Source organism: Lampetra planeri, chromosome 25, assembly GCF_965212315.1.
Source record: "Lampetra planeri chromosome 25, kcLamPlan1.2.h2, whole genome shotgun sequence".
Taxonomy (NCBI): domain Eukaryota; kingdom Metazoa; phylum Chordata; class Hyperoartia; order Petromyzontiformes; family Petromyzontidae; genus Lampetra; species Lampetra planeri.
In genome coordinates, this window is record NC_136131.1 from 6,625,129 (window position 1) to 6,642,737 (window position 17,609).

The 17,609-nt window shown below is 50.0% G+C and overlaps 1 protein-coding gene across 1 annotated transcript; it reads right to left on the reverse strand.

The window, feature by feature from the left end:
- Nucleotides 1–120: 120 nt before the first annotated feature.
- SGPP1 (sphingosine-1-phosphate phosphatase 1) lies at nucleotides 121–14,817 on the reverse strand. The gene is made up of 5 exons (XM_078606075.1): nucleotides 13,554–14,817; nucleotides 2,871–2,960; nucleotides 2,604–2,739; nucleotides 1,911–2,268; nucleotides 121–1,439 (listed from the first exon to the last, which is right to left on the reverse strand). The coding sequence occupies exons 1-5, from the start codon at nucleotides 14,421–14,423 to the stop codon at nucleotides 1,292–1,294; spliced, it is 1,602 nt and encodes a 533-aa protein (XP_078462201.1). The 5' UTR covers nucleotides 14,424–14,817; the 3' UTR covers nucleotides 121–1,291.
- Nucleotides 14,818–17,609: the final 2,792 nt, after the last annotated feature.

Sequence of the window (17,609 nt, forward strand, 5' to 3'; positions counted from 1 at the left end):
AACATCAGCAGGCTCCACTGTGCCTCTTGAGGACATTCACTGCCAAGCGTGAACCACGGCACCGGTTTCTTGATTTCGAGTTCATCTAACACTTGCGATGATCGATGACAAGAAGCCAGCTGCATTAAGGAATTTTAATTTCACATCGGGGAGGAACGATAAAAGAGCATTAAAGACGCGATAAAAAAATAAACAATATAAACGTTTAAAAAATCTTTATGATTTACAATTCAAGAGCAGTCCAGTCAGCGGTAAATCAACGGGCAGCGCTTGCCTGGAGAGTAATTATTACTGCATTGGAGATTCCCTTCAAGAAGGGGACAATCGCACCGACCCAGGTACGCTTTCAAGAATCCTCGCGGTATAAGTGGTGCAACATTTTTTATATACATGTACACAAATATAAACAAAATGTTAGTACGCCCATATAATCATCACACCTCATGCCTACAGCCCACACAACCGAATTTACCCTCGTAAAGTGATTCTGTTCTCAAAGCCACTGCTGCATGACCTTGAGAGTATCAAGCCAAAGGTTTTGTACACACGGGTAGAGGAGCGGTCGCAACATTAGTTCCCTCAACATTTTAAACGTTTAGACTCGACGATGCATGCGATTGTTACATTTAAAGACCCCGCTCAAATACCGGTCTCTCCGGACTGTCCATTAGACGTTTGCCGGTCACATGCAAATCGTGGCAAATGACACCATTGCACTTGGGAGCTGATAAATGTGAGATGAGACGGAACATTTGTGCACACCGATTACTCTAGTTACAAACTCGTGCCTCCTACCTAACCGCAAGACATTCCCGGCCACGTGCCCTGTGCGTAGGGGGCGGCAGAGAGTCAAGCACTGCACTCGTGTTTATTATAATAATTATTAACGGCGCTGACGTGTGCGCAGAAAAAACCTGACGTCCAGCGGGAGATCAAAACGCTGCCGCCACTTTTTTGGCACCACGTGGGCATGAAGATTCGTGGCAGTGGGGCAGGAAAGGAATCTCAGAGCAGCACCATCGCATCACTGGCATGTCAGGAAGGGCAACCCCGACTGCCGGAGCACGGGTGAAATCAGACTCGAAGCACCTTCAAGTTTCATCCCGTGTAAATTTTCGACACTCAAACACCCGGCACGTTTTACGGAAAAATAATCTAAAAACTAGAAAAATAACGCACCCTCCCACCCAGAGTTCTCCCCACGACTCCGGGGAGGAGAGTTTTTTTCTTTCTGTGTTATTTCCAGTCGAGTCCAGAGTAGGTGCCGAGGTCGGCGATCCGAGGGCAGGAATCAGGAGAGGCCGACGAGTGAGAAGGCGCATGGCACGAGGCAGGCGGCGCTGAAGCCGACGGCGCCGTACGTGATGAAGCGGTAGGGCAGCTCGACTTGCGCGTGGCGCCGTGCCACGCTCACATCATCGCCCGGGATGCTAAACAGCCTGGGGCCGATTACACATGCGAATATGGACACGCAGACAGACATAGACACGAGATATACACAAAGATCTCCTGTATAGCGTTAACAGACTTTGAGCAAATGCTGTTAGTGAGTAGCACCATATAAACCAACAGACATCAAAACTGACACCTTTTTTACAAGGAGTCATGTTTGCATTGACCACAATACCTGCAGTTGGAATGCAAACAAAAAACATAACTGATAATGTATGCACTCTCCTTGAAATTGATTGGTCCACACCCAAGACAGCTTTCTTTAGAGCCTAGTCTCACATGGTGTTGGACCAGATTGTTACTGGCAAATGAGGTTCCATGTAAATCTATCTACATAGACTGTTGGGAGGCAAAGGCTAACGGCGAGCACCCATTGCTCCCAACACACCCGCACACGTAAGTAAAAACCACACACATGGGCGCACAGAAGGCAGCAGGATAAAGGATGGCAGCCTCACCAGCATGCGAGCGGGATGCTCGTGGACTTGAGAGCAGCCTTGGTTGCGAGCAGGATGGCGGAACCGAGCAGCACACGAGCGATCGTGCGCACCAGGGCGCCGGGCAGCTGAGGCAGGCCGGGAAGCACGGGCAGGGGCAGCCGCTTCGAGGGAGCCTGCGTGGTGGCCAGCAGCCCTAGGAGGCGGTTGACGCGCGAGCCGCTCGCCACGCCGGCGCCAACGGCGAGGATCTGAGCGGTGTCGCCGCGTGACGTGCTCCAGCCATCCAGCGTGAACGCCGCCAGGGCAGCCGCCACGTGCGCCAGCGCCACCGCCGCACCGCCGGTCACGCCGCGCAGCCACCATGCCAGCCCGCCCACTGCACACGGAGAGGGCGGCAGCACCGTCACCACCATCATCGCCGCCGCAACCACCATCATGGCGCTGTCTTTCATCGCAATAAGAGCATCAGTAACGCATGGACGTGTGTCATTTGAACCCGGAACTTAACATAAATTTCACACGAATTATGATGTCTGGAGTGTACATGTGCAGCCCTGTATATCCACTACTGGATGAAGGCCTCCACACACTGTCTTCATGGGGATTTGGGTGCGAGTTGTAATTGAATTAAAATTGCCCCAGTGCATCATGGCCTTGAGAGGGGGGTGAGAGGAACAGAGGGGACAAGAGTACTGGGGGGCAGGGCGGCACCTGTAGCCTGGTTCTGCGAGGAGGAGGAGGCCTCTGCGGGGCCGCCCCAGTGCAGCACGAGGCTGTCGAGGGTCTCCAGCGAGGGCAGCAGCACGGAGAGGATGGCCACGCTACAAAGCACCCCCACCACCACGTCCTGGGGACAGGCGACAGGGGGCAGCACCGGAGGGTCAGACTCGGGCTTGGAGCAAGCATCTCGCGACGAAATGGGCCGGGGGTACGCGCGAACCCCCCCCCGAGGGGATCTGGGGGGGGGGGGAACCTCACCAAGATGGAGTGCATGCCCATGTAGAGGCGGCTGAGGCAGACGAGCAGGCACCAGCAGCAGGCGAGAGCCAGGCCCAGGACAGCTGGGTACTGTGGGTAGAGGGGCGCGGCGGGGGCAGCACATGTACACATGCGCACACATATCCTGGTCAGTGAAGATTACGGCTACGATTTTTTACGTGGTTCATTTTTTTGCAGATTCATGGCCAAGATGTGGGGAATTATACAACTCATAATTTCACGTGAAGGTGATAGAATAAGGCGAGACAGACCCTTGTAATTCACATCTCATTAAAAAAGAGGGTCTTGGTGACAGCAGCACATCCATGTTAAAAGTTTTAATATTAAACCATGGTCACGAATACAAACTGAGTGATGTGGGTCACAGGATTCTAAAGACAGTTCACCGACTCCAATGCCATCGCTCCCCAGTAATACACGCTCTCTCACAAAGATACACGTGTCATTATTACACTTGGTTTGGCTAAGAGGGGCTGTTAGTGAGCGTCTATTATGGTACCGTGAAAATTGAAGTTGCCCTTTGCCTGGGCTGTGCCGAGGACCCTTCACCCACCACCCAACCACTCTCGCTTTGCTAACAACGCACGTGACCCTGAGTTTAGCGCCACAGCAGGGCCCTCAGCACCATAAACAAGGGGTTGTTACTGCAATCCACATCGATTATGCAGAGATTATCAAGGTTCTGTTAAAACAGAGCAGGTTTCGGAAGATTGGGCTGTGTTTTGCAGACATACATTTGTTACTCTGCAACAATGGTCTATCATGATCAAGCCAATCCGCTGCTGGATGAAGGCCTGCCCCAAGCTGTCACCATCTCTCACAGTCTGGCACCAGCCCAGGAGTGGATTTCATCGCCTCCATCTCCATGGTGGTCTTCCCCTCGGACCCATTTCCTCCTTTGGCTGCAAAACCATCATTAATTGCGCCCAGCGATCACCGTCCCTCCTCGTCATCCATGTCCTGCCCACGCCTACCTACTTTGCTCAACACTCAACACTTTGCCGGTCCATCACCTGCTTATAAATGAAGGTTGTCTTATTTCTGTCAAACAGAACTGGTAAAACAACCCTGGCCAGGCCCTCCAGTAAACGGTGTCAATCCTCTGTGAGGCTCTGCCCAGTATTGAAAGGACTACATTATTAGTAGTAGTACTGTAGAAAGAGCAATCAAAGGCTGAGCAAAGATGGTTCTCAGTTTCCCAGCTGTTTAGTCCTCTGCTTTCCGGAATAACCACCTCTTTGTGACGCAGCAAACGTGGCTTGAATTAGCTTCTCGTTGCACTTTTATCAGCCCCATTGTTCGGAGGCGGCTGCCAGGGAGAGCCTCCAGGGACTGGACGACACCAGGGCTGCGTGCAACCCACAGCCACTGCGTTTAACCACCCCCAGAGATCCCCCGTGTAGCGTACAGTGCCGTTCGCGAGCACCTCAAAAATCAACACCTACTAAGGTCGACACACCTACACATACATACCTAGTTATATATACATACAACAGCTGCCATTCGCCACTAAGTGACATGACCACATCCCTTGCGCCAGGATAGGTACACATATCCATATATATCCAAAATGCATGCACATACATGCTCGGAAACATATACACACGCACAAACATGCACACGCAAATATGCCTCGTGTAGCCTACATAATGTTGGTATGGCGCACAAAGAGGTGGTTTGGCCAACACCATGCCTAGCCGCCTTTGTCTCCCCAGTGCTTACGTTTACACACCGTACCAGGTACTCATTTAAGGCCCAGTCAACCTAGGGGAGGCCAAGCACCAGTTCAGATAATCATCGCTGATATTACCTATGGCCGGTGATCAAATTCAAGTCGCAGCGTTTGCAGAGCAGTGCGCTAACTACTGCGTTACCACTCCTTTGTGCTGGACACCAGGATGCACATGTGACCCAGGAAGAGAGTTTACCCCGCGGAGCTTGTGGCGGTGAGCCCACTTCCCGTGGTGAACCTTAGCCCGGTCACACAGCCCTGCAGTCTTAAAGCTTTATCAGCACAGCCACCACACACCACAAAGTGAACATCAAATTAAAAGTCCTTATGTGGGACTGTGAGGAGGGGATGTGTCGTTTGGGGGTAGAACCAACCACACACTAGCCCAGTGTTCTTCACTACTTTTCAGAGCAGGGGCCACTTTCGCCGATAAGACACTATCAGTGTGAAGGCCGCCACACATTTGAAACCATTGGGTTTGACAGCACGATGATGGGGTGCTTTCACATTTGTGTAATGTCAGGTGCTGCACGTCAGGGGCCGCGCACTAAAGGCCACCAGGTGCCGCCAGTGACCCGCGGGCCTTGCAATGAATAACACTGTACTAGCCCGACCAAGTAACCAATTAGCAAACTAGTACAAGCCCTCCCACTGACCCTAACACTAACCAACTAGCCATGAGGACGAGAGAATCGCCATTATTGCGGAATCTGTCATTGGCTGCAAACAATACTTTAAGAAATACCCTCCCTTAGTTTACAATGTAAATCGCTGCGATCAAATGGAACATTTCACACTGGCCACCCGAGACTGAAATCCTCAAGACCAGGGAATTTCGAAAGGGCAATTAATCACCCAGAAAAGCCTTAATACAATATAATCCTTATTCATATTCTTGGTTCTTTCGCTAAAGTCAAGTAGATAAAAAATAAAAATAATAAAATAAAATTACAAATACAATTAAAAACCCCACGTTTCTTGTCATAAGAGTTGTTTTTGTTTCCCAAGAGAGCCCTGCCACATCGGGTTGTTTGACCAATTCCTTTATCGGGAGATTGGCTCCACGTGGGAGACAAACGGAGAACCCGGAGAAAACCTCCCCACGAGTACTTACGAGGTGACAGCACTTCCATCTCCTGGCCACACCTCGCAGACCTGTACCTATAACAACTAGCAAGTCCTGGTGGTTGCCAGCCATCTAAAAACTAACCAGGCTCAAACCCGTTTAGCTTATGCGACCCGCCAAAATCAGGCGCAGTCAGAGCAATTTTGTCACAGGAAATCATTAATCACGGCCCAAATTAGGCAGAACAGCAAACATTACACTTCGCTGTTGCAACATTCACTTCCAGATAAGGAGCTCAGCCCTAATTTGCTTTTCTATCTGAAAGTAAACTTCCCCATCCACAAGCCTCCAGTGGCAGATAAAACCTCAGAGCCAGCAAAACAGCAGCCGGACGTTGAAAGCGTGACGTGGCGCACACAGCGGGGAGTCGTGGGTCACGACTCTTATTTAATAACTAAGCATGCTCCCATGTGCCGACGGGTTTTACTGCGTGTTGTTTGGAATTTGATGTTCAACATTTCTCTCCGCATGCTGGAAGCTTCTCCAGCACAACTGCAAAACCCGACGCGGTACTTAGCAATAACCTTTTCCAAGCCACTGAATGGATGAAGGCCTCCCTGTGCCATGTCGTTCCTGGGTCGATTGCTTCACCGTACTTTACCATGCTCCTGCACCAAATCGTGTTCATGAAACTCTAAATCCATGGCCAGGTGATGAGTCACTGGTAGAAATTCTATCCATGTAGAACAATCTTTAGCGATAATTAATAATCAGCCTGCTTACCACAAATGGGATAAAAAATGAGTACAAGGCAAAATGTGAACGTTAAAATGAATAACAATCGGCGTGTCCCAAGCACGCACCAACCTCCACGTGTAATGAATAACGAATCTGCTAAGTGTGGCAGAAGCCGAACGACAGCAGGGTGAGGAATGTGCGAGCCACTTGTTACTCCACTATTGGCCTGTTCTGTGCGGATAAAATTAGCACGTAACCCCTGTCAGCCCGAGAGCCCCAATCCCAGTTATTCTGTCGACCGGAAGGAATTTAAAGAGATGGAGCCCACATGGCTGGTGTTGAGAAATGTAAATAGTTTTACGTGCAGTCGTTTTTATAGAGAAAATATAGGAAACCAAGAATGTGACTCGCCAATCAACCATAATCTATCCATTGCTGGATCAAGGCCTCCCCACTCCCATCCCTCATGGTCCTACGATTCCATAATTTATGTCACTCCTGAAAATGAGCTGATCTCATCACTCCATCTCCATGGTGGTATCTCCTTTGACTGCCATTCATTCAGGAGTCTCTTCCATCATTCATCATCCTTTCAGCTACTACGCCCGAACTCGAACTCTGCTCGCCTCATAACGTCGACAACGTCTCGAATTTGTGTTTGTTTTATAATCCAACTGCTCCTCCTCTCACCTCTCAGATGAATTCCCAGCTTCTTTGCGCAACTTTCAGCTTTAGTTCCATTTTCTTTGTCACCGTAATTGTCTTCAGAATTGTACTTAATTGAAAAGCCATCACAAGTTAATGCACTTTCAATGGCCACATGGTGAAGCAGGTGCCACGAAATCATTGCCAACAGAGTCGGCACAGAAACAGGCGAGGTCTCACAAGGCCCCAAGGACGATGAGGTTACCAATGTATGTATGTTGAACTTCTTTAGCACCGTACATAGCCAACTGCGCTAATGAGAGGTGCGGCGGAAGGACAACAAACAAAACACAAGATGTGGTCAGAACGTTCTGAGAACGGCACCAAGCCGGCTCTCGATACAAAGGCTGAGCATAAACACACAATCTACCAAGTGATGTAACGTCATCATTAAGTAGATTTGTGTTCGGAGGGACCTAATTGAAAATACAATGAGGATATGTGCGCTTTTGAGAGAAAAAAAACTGCTCTCAACTCAAGCTGCCCACAATCTTAAAGTAATAATCGTGTACAGCGTGCGTTCAATTGAATTAAGCTATGCATACAAGACACACGGATCAATAATAGCATTTGAGTTTTAAAATGAGTATTGAGATAAGATTGCCAAGGATCGCAAAGAAGGGCAGCACTAAGCCATCACAAGCCACCAGCAATCTCACTTGGCCGAAACGTCGTGAGAATTATTTTATTATGTTTTATTTTTATTATTTTATTATTTCCATTCTACGTGACTTTACCGAAAGAACCAAGAAGATGAATCTCACTTGTGTTAGATCTGGGTGTGTGCGAGTGTGGATGTCACGATGTACCTGTGTGTGTGATTCAGCATGTAATCGTGTTCGTGCGAGTCAATGTGTATCTGTGTAAATGTGTTTGTGTGTAGATGTATATCTGTGTGTGTGTGTCTATATCAGCCAAGCTGCATTATCTTTTCATCAGCTACCTGGCCTATCACCCCATATAAAGCTCCTGGTCTTCTCCAAAGTTATGCCCTCCCTTGTCTATGCTTGCGAAACGTGGAGCCCCTCTATATGAACATCTGCGCCGGTTTGAAAAACTCAGGCTGGCCTGACTATGACTCATCCTGGGGTTAACTAGACTGGATTGTGTGAGCTCACAAATCCTTGACACAATCCCATCGGTGAGCTCCTCCGGAAAGAAAGTTTGCGTTGGCTGGGTCATGTAGCCTGCATGCCCAGCCACCGCATGCCCAAGCAGCTTCTGTTTGGCTGGATAGAGGGGCTTAAACGGGTGTGGCACGACTTAGAGAAGAGATGGGCTGATGTGGTACAGGAAAGATGTGGACCTATGTGGACTTGCCCAAGACTGGTGCCAGCAGTGTCAAGATTGGTATCTATGGAGGAGGCTCGTGAAGGACGCTATTGGGCAGTTGGAGACAGTTGCCCACCAATAACAGCGGAGGACGGAGGAGTGATGCTCATAACAATGAGCGGAGTGCCAGGCGGTTAAAATTCAGCAAACTGCCAGTGGGGAGCATCTGCCAGTCATCTCAGTCAGTCAACCCATGACCTCCTCCAGCATGCCTTCGACACATCACGTAGCCTCAAATTGCACCTAGCCTGGCACAAGCACCGTGGTGACATCACTACCACTTAGTGGTGAACGGCGGCTGTTGTTGTTGTGCGTGTTCATGTGTCAGTGCTTGTTTCTATGCATCAGTGTATATCTGTTTATCAATGCAGTGCATATCTGCATGTATGCAGTGTGCATCTATTCGAGTGTGGTTTTATTATAAAGTTCTGCGCGTGGTAATCTCAGCGCCCGAGTCACGGGGCGTCATGTGACTTGCGCCGAGCTGCCAGACCCTGCGTTGCACCGCTCTGTGCCACAGCTTCCCTCGTCTCTTCCTTCGCACAGAAATTAAATGTTTTCCACGTCTTGTTCCTGTTATGAAATCCCGGCGATGATTCATATGTAACAAGGTTATCGTTGAACTCCAGTTATTTCTGAGCAAAATAAATTACTCGCTTAGAAAAAACAAACAAGATATTTTGCCGTCTTATTTATTAAAAAAATGTTTCTCAACCCATATTCAATGGAGGTCTTTCATGGGGGTTGTTTGGTCATGGAGGTTGCTTGACCATACTTCACCAAACTGGTCAGTGCGGGTTGGTGAAGTGAGGCGAGTCCAGGACTGGCTCAGATATCGCTCGCCACGGGTGTTAGCCATGGGCTAAGACTCTAACTGAAACCACTGTGTTCATGAATTGATTGAAGGTGGTATCTAATTTTTTTTTACATTTTCACTGGAGCAACACCCATTTGAGCAATGAAAAGCTACATTAAAATCCAGCATCCGTTCTTACGAAATATAAATAAAAGCAGCCTGATACTGTCAAGCATCTTGGGCTGACTGTCCTTGTAAAATAGCCGTTTGGCTCAATGGGATTACCAGTTGAAATGATAAAGTCTGAGGGTCACTCGTGACAGTGACTTGAGATGCAGCTGCATTCAGGGTTTATGTTCTTACTCAGAAATTTCCGGGACAGTGGGAGATGGGAGTAGGTCAGGCGGCATGCAGCAAGTCACTACAGCCCCATCGCGCGGGGTATACTGGATGTTGTGTGCCAGGTGCGGAAATCTTTTATGGGCTGCTAGTATACTGGAGTAGGTAGCACGCGGCTCGTAGCTATAGTTCATAGCGACAGATATACTGGACGTGGTATCATGCAGACAGACCCAGATGACATGGAGTCCGAGCTGCATTGAGATGTTCATTACACCAATCAACGCCGCTCAGCTGCAGCACAACTTACACCCGCCACCGCTGCAGCGCTGGGATTGACACCAATGGTCACAAGGGGAATCCGACGCGGTCACGTGATGAGCGCGATTCTCGCGTCCGTGCTTAAGGTTTCATGACAGTAGACGACCCCACGGAGTGACACATGCGACCTTTGAACCACACGTGGCCACTGGCAGAGCCAGTGGGGGGGGGGGGTGGCACGTGCACCCCCAATGATCCGATCGAAATCCCTAATTTCGAAATGATCATTTGGGTTTATTAGTAATAAATCGGCATTTTGCGACCCCCACTGCCACTGTGTAGCATATTATTACGTGTCAGGGACTCTATGAGATGATAGGACAATAGTCTGAGTCCATAATTGGCAATAAGTAACGGCAAAGCAGTTATAAGTGACTCACAAAATTGTGCGCAGTTGCGTATCCAGTACACGACTTCCCTGAATGCATTCACCTTCAGCGAGCGCGATGCCGATCACACAACGCGGTTCGAATTCGACCCTCGATCGATGGCTGCGCCATCGCCCCACACGCGTCGATTAAAAAGCAAGGGACAAGTCCTTACTTACTAACAACTCCTCTATCATTTTTCATTGCTGGAGGGGTTGCCCCCCACCTGAAAATCCTGACTCCGCCATTGAGCACGTGGCCGAATGTAACGGAAAGGTCGAATTCACATGGCGCGAGAGCAAGGTTTGTTATCAGCCCGTAATATGACACGAAATATTCTCTGGGGCACTGATAGACTGGAGTAGGCATGTGATTAATAGTCACAGCCATAGCCGGACGTATAATAGATTTGGTGAGCTGGCTGAAATTAAGCCCTGCTTGTAACTATAGTTCTAGCCCAGTTTACCTTTGTGTTGGACTAGGTCTGCGTTTGAGACAGGGTCTAAGCTAAAGCCACAACTGTCGCCTGGCTTAATTTAGCATATGAATGTCAAGGTTCAGCCCAACATCTGAGCCAAAACTATAACCCTGGCCTGGTTTAGCAGAGCATGTTACCTTGGTCTGTGTTAGTGCTAGGTTTTGGGCTACAGCCACAATCACAGTCGAGTTTAACCGAGTATCTATGTGCCCAAGGTCTGGGCTAAAGCTACAATACTGGCCTGGTTTAACCTATCATTTAAGTTGGGGCAGAATTTGGGCTAAGCACTGGGCTAAAGCCACCCCATGTCCAGGCTACTGTAAAAGAGAGGGAGTTGGAGTGAAACCAGACGTACGAGAAGGTGACTTGAGGCTGCTCGGTTGACTGAGCAAAGCAAAAACCCGTGGCTGTTGAATTTTGCTTCACGCCCAGCCTCTTATGTCAACGCCGCAGCTGGTGGTGCGGCAGGCGGAGTAAGCAAACCAAGTGGGCCTCTCTGGCACAAAAGCGGAGCCGCAAACCAAACACAGAAGCTGCCCTTTGGGGCCGCTCTATCGGAGGAGACAATAGGCAGCACACGGTGAGTAATAAACCCACACGGTACAGGTAAAGGTGCAGCCCTGCATTTGCAAGCTTACGCCACTGCCGACGGAAGGGCCTCCACTTGGGGAGGGGATGTAAAAAACACCTTTCGAGGCTATTTTTGGCTAACTCTACTACACTGGCCAGATGTTCTCGCAAGAGGCGAAAGCGCCCACCACACTTACCCCACCATACGTGCTCCGTTGGTCATAGACTAACTGTGGTGCATCCTGATTTAAAGCTTTCGTGACTGCAGGGATTCATATTATTGGTTCTTTCGGTAAAGTCACGTAGAAAGGAAATAATAAAATAATACAAATATAAAACAATAAAAATTCTCACGACGTTTCGACTGCAACACAAGAAATCATCATCAGGTGTGAGATCCAAAGAAATATTTTTTTTTTTCAAATGTTCTTGCTGTGGATTTCACACCTGATGATGATTGCTTGTGTTGCAGTCGAAACATCGTGAGAATTTGTATTGTTTTATATTTCTATTATTTTATTATTTCCCTTCTACGTGACTTTACCGAAAGAACCAAGAACATGTGGTGCATCCATTTACACCACCGGGTGGACCGGTTGCCAGGGAGATTTCAGAAACTTGCCCCCCGTTTTCTTTGTTCTTTCGGTAAAGTCACGTAGAAGGGAAGTAATAAAATGATAAAAATAAAACATAATAAAATAATTCTCACGACGTTTCGGCCACAACGCAAGCAGCTGCCCTCAGGTGAAGACCAGGTCTGTCGGGGAGACGCTGTCTGTTTTATCTTTATTATTTTATTACTTCCCTTCTACGTGACTTTACCGAAAGAACCAAGAAGATGAATCCCTGCAGTCACGAAAGCTTTAAATCGAAATTTGCCCCCCGTTGTTTTAACTTCCGCGCTGGGACCGTAAACCTCTGGATCACAAGTGCGGCGTATGGGGCCACCACATCGCGGCAGCTACTTGCCAAGATTTAGACCGTGCAAGGGATCGGAAGGCTTAGACACAGATGTCAAATTTGAAACGTCCCCGCCGCTTGACCCTGAAGATACGCGAGGTGATGTTTCTGTGCATGCGGGCGAGGAATTGGAAATATGTACACCGAAATACACACGTATAAACATTCCGCACTGTGTACACAGACACAAACAACGCATGTGATCTATGGAGTACATGCCAAAAGAGTAAATCTAGTAAAAAAAAATTCCTTTATCAATTCAAAACCGTTCATGTCAAAGCCCTTCAAGGCGTTTAAGATAGTGTTTAAAGTGCCTTCGTTTCTAAAATTTTCAGAAAAGATGTTCTAATCTGACTGCGAATAACTCAGTTGAAAGCTGGGTCCGCCTTGTTTTCACTCCCCTTCTGACCTTTCGCTTGGCCTGATGATGTTGGCGATGTGTAAAGTGCAGTCTCCAATTGCGAGTAAATGTCTGCTCTTACACACTCGGCCTGAAATAAGAAGCTCGGAGTCCCGGTACCTTCTGCAACTGGCCACTCGTGGGAGAGACAACGGCGGTCGGGCGTGAGTGGTGCTGGCCACAATCATCCCCCTCGTGTGTGTATCCTGTGTGGACCGCAAGAGTTTCTCGCCAACAGCAACCCGCTGTGACACATCTATGTGTGTGTGCATGCTGAACTTATTTCGCACCGTGCGTAGCTAAACCGTACTAATCGGAGGTGCGGGAGACGCACAAACGAAACACAAAACATCAACACGATTTCACGGACGACGTTTATCCCTGGCCACATGCTCCAATCAAGGACAGGGCTTTTTGGTAGAAGGGGCTGTCGCATCCTCCCTCATCAATAACAGGAACAATTGAAAGCACGACGCGAGTTTAAAAAAAAGCTGGCTCATAGTGTACAGCTGCCCTTGAGCTGGTGCCACGTGGGTGGGTACTTTCATTGGGTTCTATGAACTCGTAGCACAACAGCACCTAAAACCGTACATGGAGATCAATTTAAACATATCTCGAAGTCATGAAATCTGGAGGGTCTGACGCACCGAGATCCTCAAAACCTGAGGATTCTCAACCTCCAAAGATCCTGAAAGTTTGGAGGTCCGCGAAATCTCACAAAGTCCTCAAAATCGAACCACCTCCTCGTATCTGGCAGCCATCAAACCGAGCGGTCCTCAAATCTGACGGTTCAGGGCCCTGGCCTCCAGCAGCAGCACCCCCACCACCCCCGGACCGTGTCCCCATCTCTCACTCACCTCGAACCGACCCAGCGTGAGCGCGAAGATGGCGAAGGGCAGCGCCGTGCCGGACATGGCGTGCGTGGAGGGCATCCCGTACTCCGAGTCGTAAAACACCTCCACCTTGATGACGGGCGGCGAGGCAGGCCGCGGCCACCTCAGCAAGTCCTTGGCGCTCTGGCCCAAGAACATGACCCAGACCCACACCATGATGATCCTGCGCGCCACCAGCGCGTCCACGTTCCAGAAGAGGAATGGGAAGAATGTGATGTAGAAGGTCTCGTTGCCCAGCTCCGTGCCCAGCACGAACAGGTAGTGCAGGGCCCTCCTCCTCACCACGAACGCCTGCGGGGTGTGCACCTCCTGCGAGAGGGAGTTCCTCCGGCGCGGGAGTTCCATGATGGACGAGCGGCTGGGCTCTTGGTGGAGCTGATCCGTTATGGTGGTGGAGGTGGTGGTGGAGGTGGTGGCGCTGTTGGGTCCGTGGCGTGGCGGCTGTAGGTCCCCGTGATCCGGAGTCGCTCCAGGGCGGCGGTGCCGCGCCTTGCGACTCGAGGCGAGGTCTCTGTTCGAGGTCCCGTTCGTCATCGTCGTCGTCGTTGTTGTCACCGTCACCTCGTCGTTGTCATCATCATCATCGTCGTCAGCTCCTGTGCCGAGCCCATTACAGCACCGCTCAGTGGAACGCTGCTGCTGCTCGTGGCCGTCACGGTGGTCGAGGTGGTCACCGCCGTTGTTGCTCCGCGTCTCCCCCTCCTCGCACGGAGCCACCGCTGCTGCTGCTGCCGCTACAGCCGCATCCTCCTGCTGCTCCAAGCCGCACAGCTTCTGGAACCTCGCAACGACGCAGGGGTCCTGGAGCCAGCGCCACGCCGCTCTCACCGCCATCCCTGCAGACGCCGGCAGGAGCCGCGTGCAGGAGCCGCGGGCACGCAGGGGGTGGCAGGGGGTGGCGGGGGGTGGCGGTGGGGACGTCGGGGAGCGAGGCAAGGAAGCCTAGGGAAGGTGAGGAGAGAGCATGGGGGGCGTGGGGGGGGACTCAAGGTAACCCAATGGGACGAGGATCACACTGGGAGGTGAGAGGAGGAGGATGGTCCTGGGGGACAAGGTGGGAGCCCCAACTGCGGCTGAGCGACCCGGGCAGCTCCCCGGAGTTGAGCCGTGGAGGAAGAAGACTGCCGCCTGCCGCTGCAGCCCCCCAGAGTGAGGGCGGCCAGAGACGAGAGTCGCTGTCAATGCGAGTGGATCGCGGCGGGGTCAGGAGGGGGGCCCCGTGGCTCTCCACGCCTCCCTGGGCCCACCCCCTTGAGCCCCACCCCCAAGCCCCTCCCCCTCGAGCCCCACCCCCCTAAGCCCCACCCCCCCGAGCCCCTCCCCTCGAGCCCGAGCCCCATCCCCCCAGCCCTACCCACCTGCCAGCCGTGACGCCTTGCGCCACCATTTTACGTGGGGATGTTCCCGGCACACCAACCCCCCCACCCCCCACGGCTATAATCATTACGGTTGCTATGGAGAACATAAAACTAAAACAACACTATCAACAGTTTTTCCGTGACGTTTCCGTCCCTCCGACGTGAAATATAAACGTTTTATTTATTTAATTGCACATACCATCGACCCCACTTGCTTCGGGGGAGTGAATCATTTCAGCAGCATTGCCTCTGCCGACGAGGCACTGAATGTTCAAATCGGCCCCGAGTTTAACTTGTTCTGGACTGAATCCACGTTGCCGAGATGAAGCAATCCCCAGAGGGGCCGATAAGATGCGTAATTTTTTTTTATACGAAGGAGACACTGCCTGCTTATATAAACTGTATATTTGTTACAGTCTCCCAGTCGTAGTATCCACTCTCTCTGGCATCTCGAAGTGTTATGAAGGACCATCGCCCGAAACGTCACCCATTATACAACTTGTTTATCCCCCTTAAGGCCACGCGGTGTGTGATTGAGGAACGCGTAAGGACAGCGCGTGGCTGCGATGACGTCACAGGTACCGACCGCGTGGTTGCGCTGACGTCACGGCACGTATCCCGTAGCCGCGGTGACGTCACAGCACGTGCCCCGCGTTTGTAGCAATTACGTCACTGCTCGTACCGCGTGACCCGGATTCCACCCCTACCCCACGAAAGATGGCGGCTCGGGCTTCAACGATTGTGGGCGGGGGGGACGGGCACGGCCCCGCTTACGCCCTCTCCGCATTGGTCACCGCGAGCACCACGTGGGGGAGGGACGCTGACCATTCGTGGCGATTGCACGCGCGCGCGTTCCGGCGAGGACCAATCAGAGGAGCGGCCCAAAACGCCCCGCCCCATGATGCCAATGGTGTCGTCACCGTGATCCCGCCCATCTAAATGTGGGTGACGTCACAGTGACTCGGTGCAGAGCGTCTCGCTGGGAATGGGGAAGGATTATTAAAACTGGAGGAATCCGATGAGCTACAAAGCTCTTTTCACACACATGTCCAGCAGGCGCAGGTCAGAACGTTACAACTGAAAAACAATACAACACGATAGGAGTGCAAAGTATCGGAAAGGTAAACAAATCACTTAAAATATCTACAAATACCAAAACAAAATGTTTTACCAGGCAAAGGCTCACTGAGCTGTTTCATTATTTTTCAGAAGAGACCTGGCCATAAATAATAGCTTATCACGTGGAAATTTTCGTAGTGAGCTCCGGCAATGTACGTCTGATCAAACACTGGCTGACCTTTAAACTCAAGTGTGCAGTCGCCACGATTCATAATCCAAGTGCCCACTTGCAAAACTTCGCTTTTCTGTTATTTTGGCAGCAATAGGTTCAGGATCAGTTGAAGGGAGCGCAGTCCACATTGGCATTCTGTACAGTCCGTAGTTTGGGGTGCATGGCTACTCAGGAACCAGCACTGTGGCTTGTCTTTAAATTTTCCATTTACGAAAGAGATGTGAGCATCGGCCTGTGGTTGGTGGTCACAAGGAGGTGCGATGTTTGGGTCTCCCTTTAGTCCACGAGCCCAGAGCCAATCTCTCGCTGTCGGAGTCACCTGAGTTGGCCTCACGTTACTGATTACAAACCCGTCTTCCATGGCCAATCATAGTGAATTATGTGATAATCATTTGACATGAGCGGAGTGATCAAGTAATTCACTCTTATTGTTCACGTGCCCGACTAAAGTTTGGCTACCTATCCGCGGTGCTAATTGTCTTATTGACATATGGGCTTGAACTGTTGATTACATTTAGAGGAATGCAATGTCTTGCCAATGTCTCTGCTGGTGGAACGGATCCAATAGAATAGAATGTATGAGATTCCCTAGCTAGTACTTCTCATACTTGCCCAGTTAACATGAAGGCTCACCTCACCAGCCACAAGTTAACGCTCATTCCATTATGCTTCAACAATAATCCAGGAAGATGCAGTCGGCCAAGATGCGTGCAGAAATCAACCAAATTTTAAATCGGGGTAAAATGGGTGACATCAATGGAAATTAATGAGGTATACAAAAGAAAAACGTCTAATTATAGTTTGCAGCCGGGACACGAAAATAATGGGACATCTTTCTCAAAAAGAAAATGGGCATGGAGCCCGATTGATCATAGAATGACATCTCCCTACTAATAGGTATATCATATTCTTGGTTCCTTCGGTAAAGTCACGTAAAAGGGAAATAATAAAATAAATAAAATAAAACTATATTATTTCCCTTCTACGTGACTTTACCGAAAGAACCAAGAACATGAATCCCTGCAGTCACGAAAGCTTTAAATCGAATAATAGGTATATCATTGATTCCAAGTAAAATGTTTCCTTTGCCAAGTTCAATCCACTGCTGGATGTCAGTTTGTCAAGTGTCAATGTTGTTGGCACGAACACGAATCTATCTCACTTTGTTTGTGTTCGTTATTTATGTTACGTTCTTTAACAAAAGTCACGGTTAAAGAAATTCCATAACCAAAAAGCAAACAGCTCTCAACTGGGCCTTCCTAGTGTCCCACACCAGCTGACAATCTTGTAATGTGTGATCAACTCCTCCATGTCAACCTTGCACTAATTGCTTACCAGATCACAAGTTGAACTGGATTATTTCTCGCACAG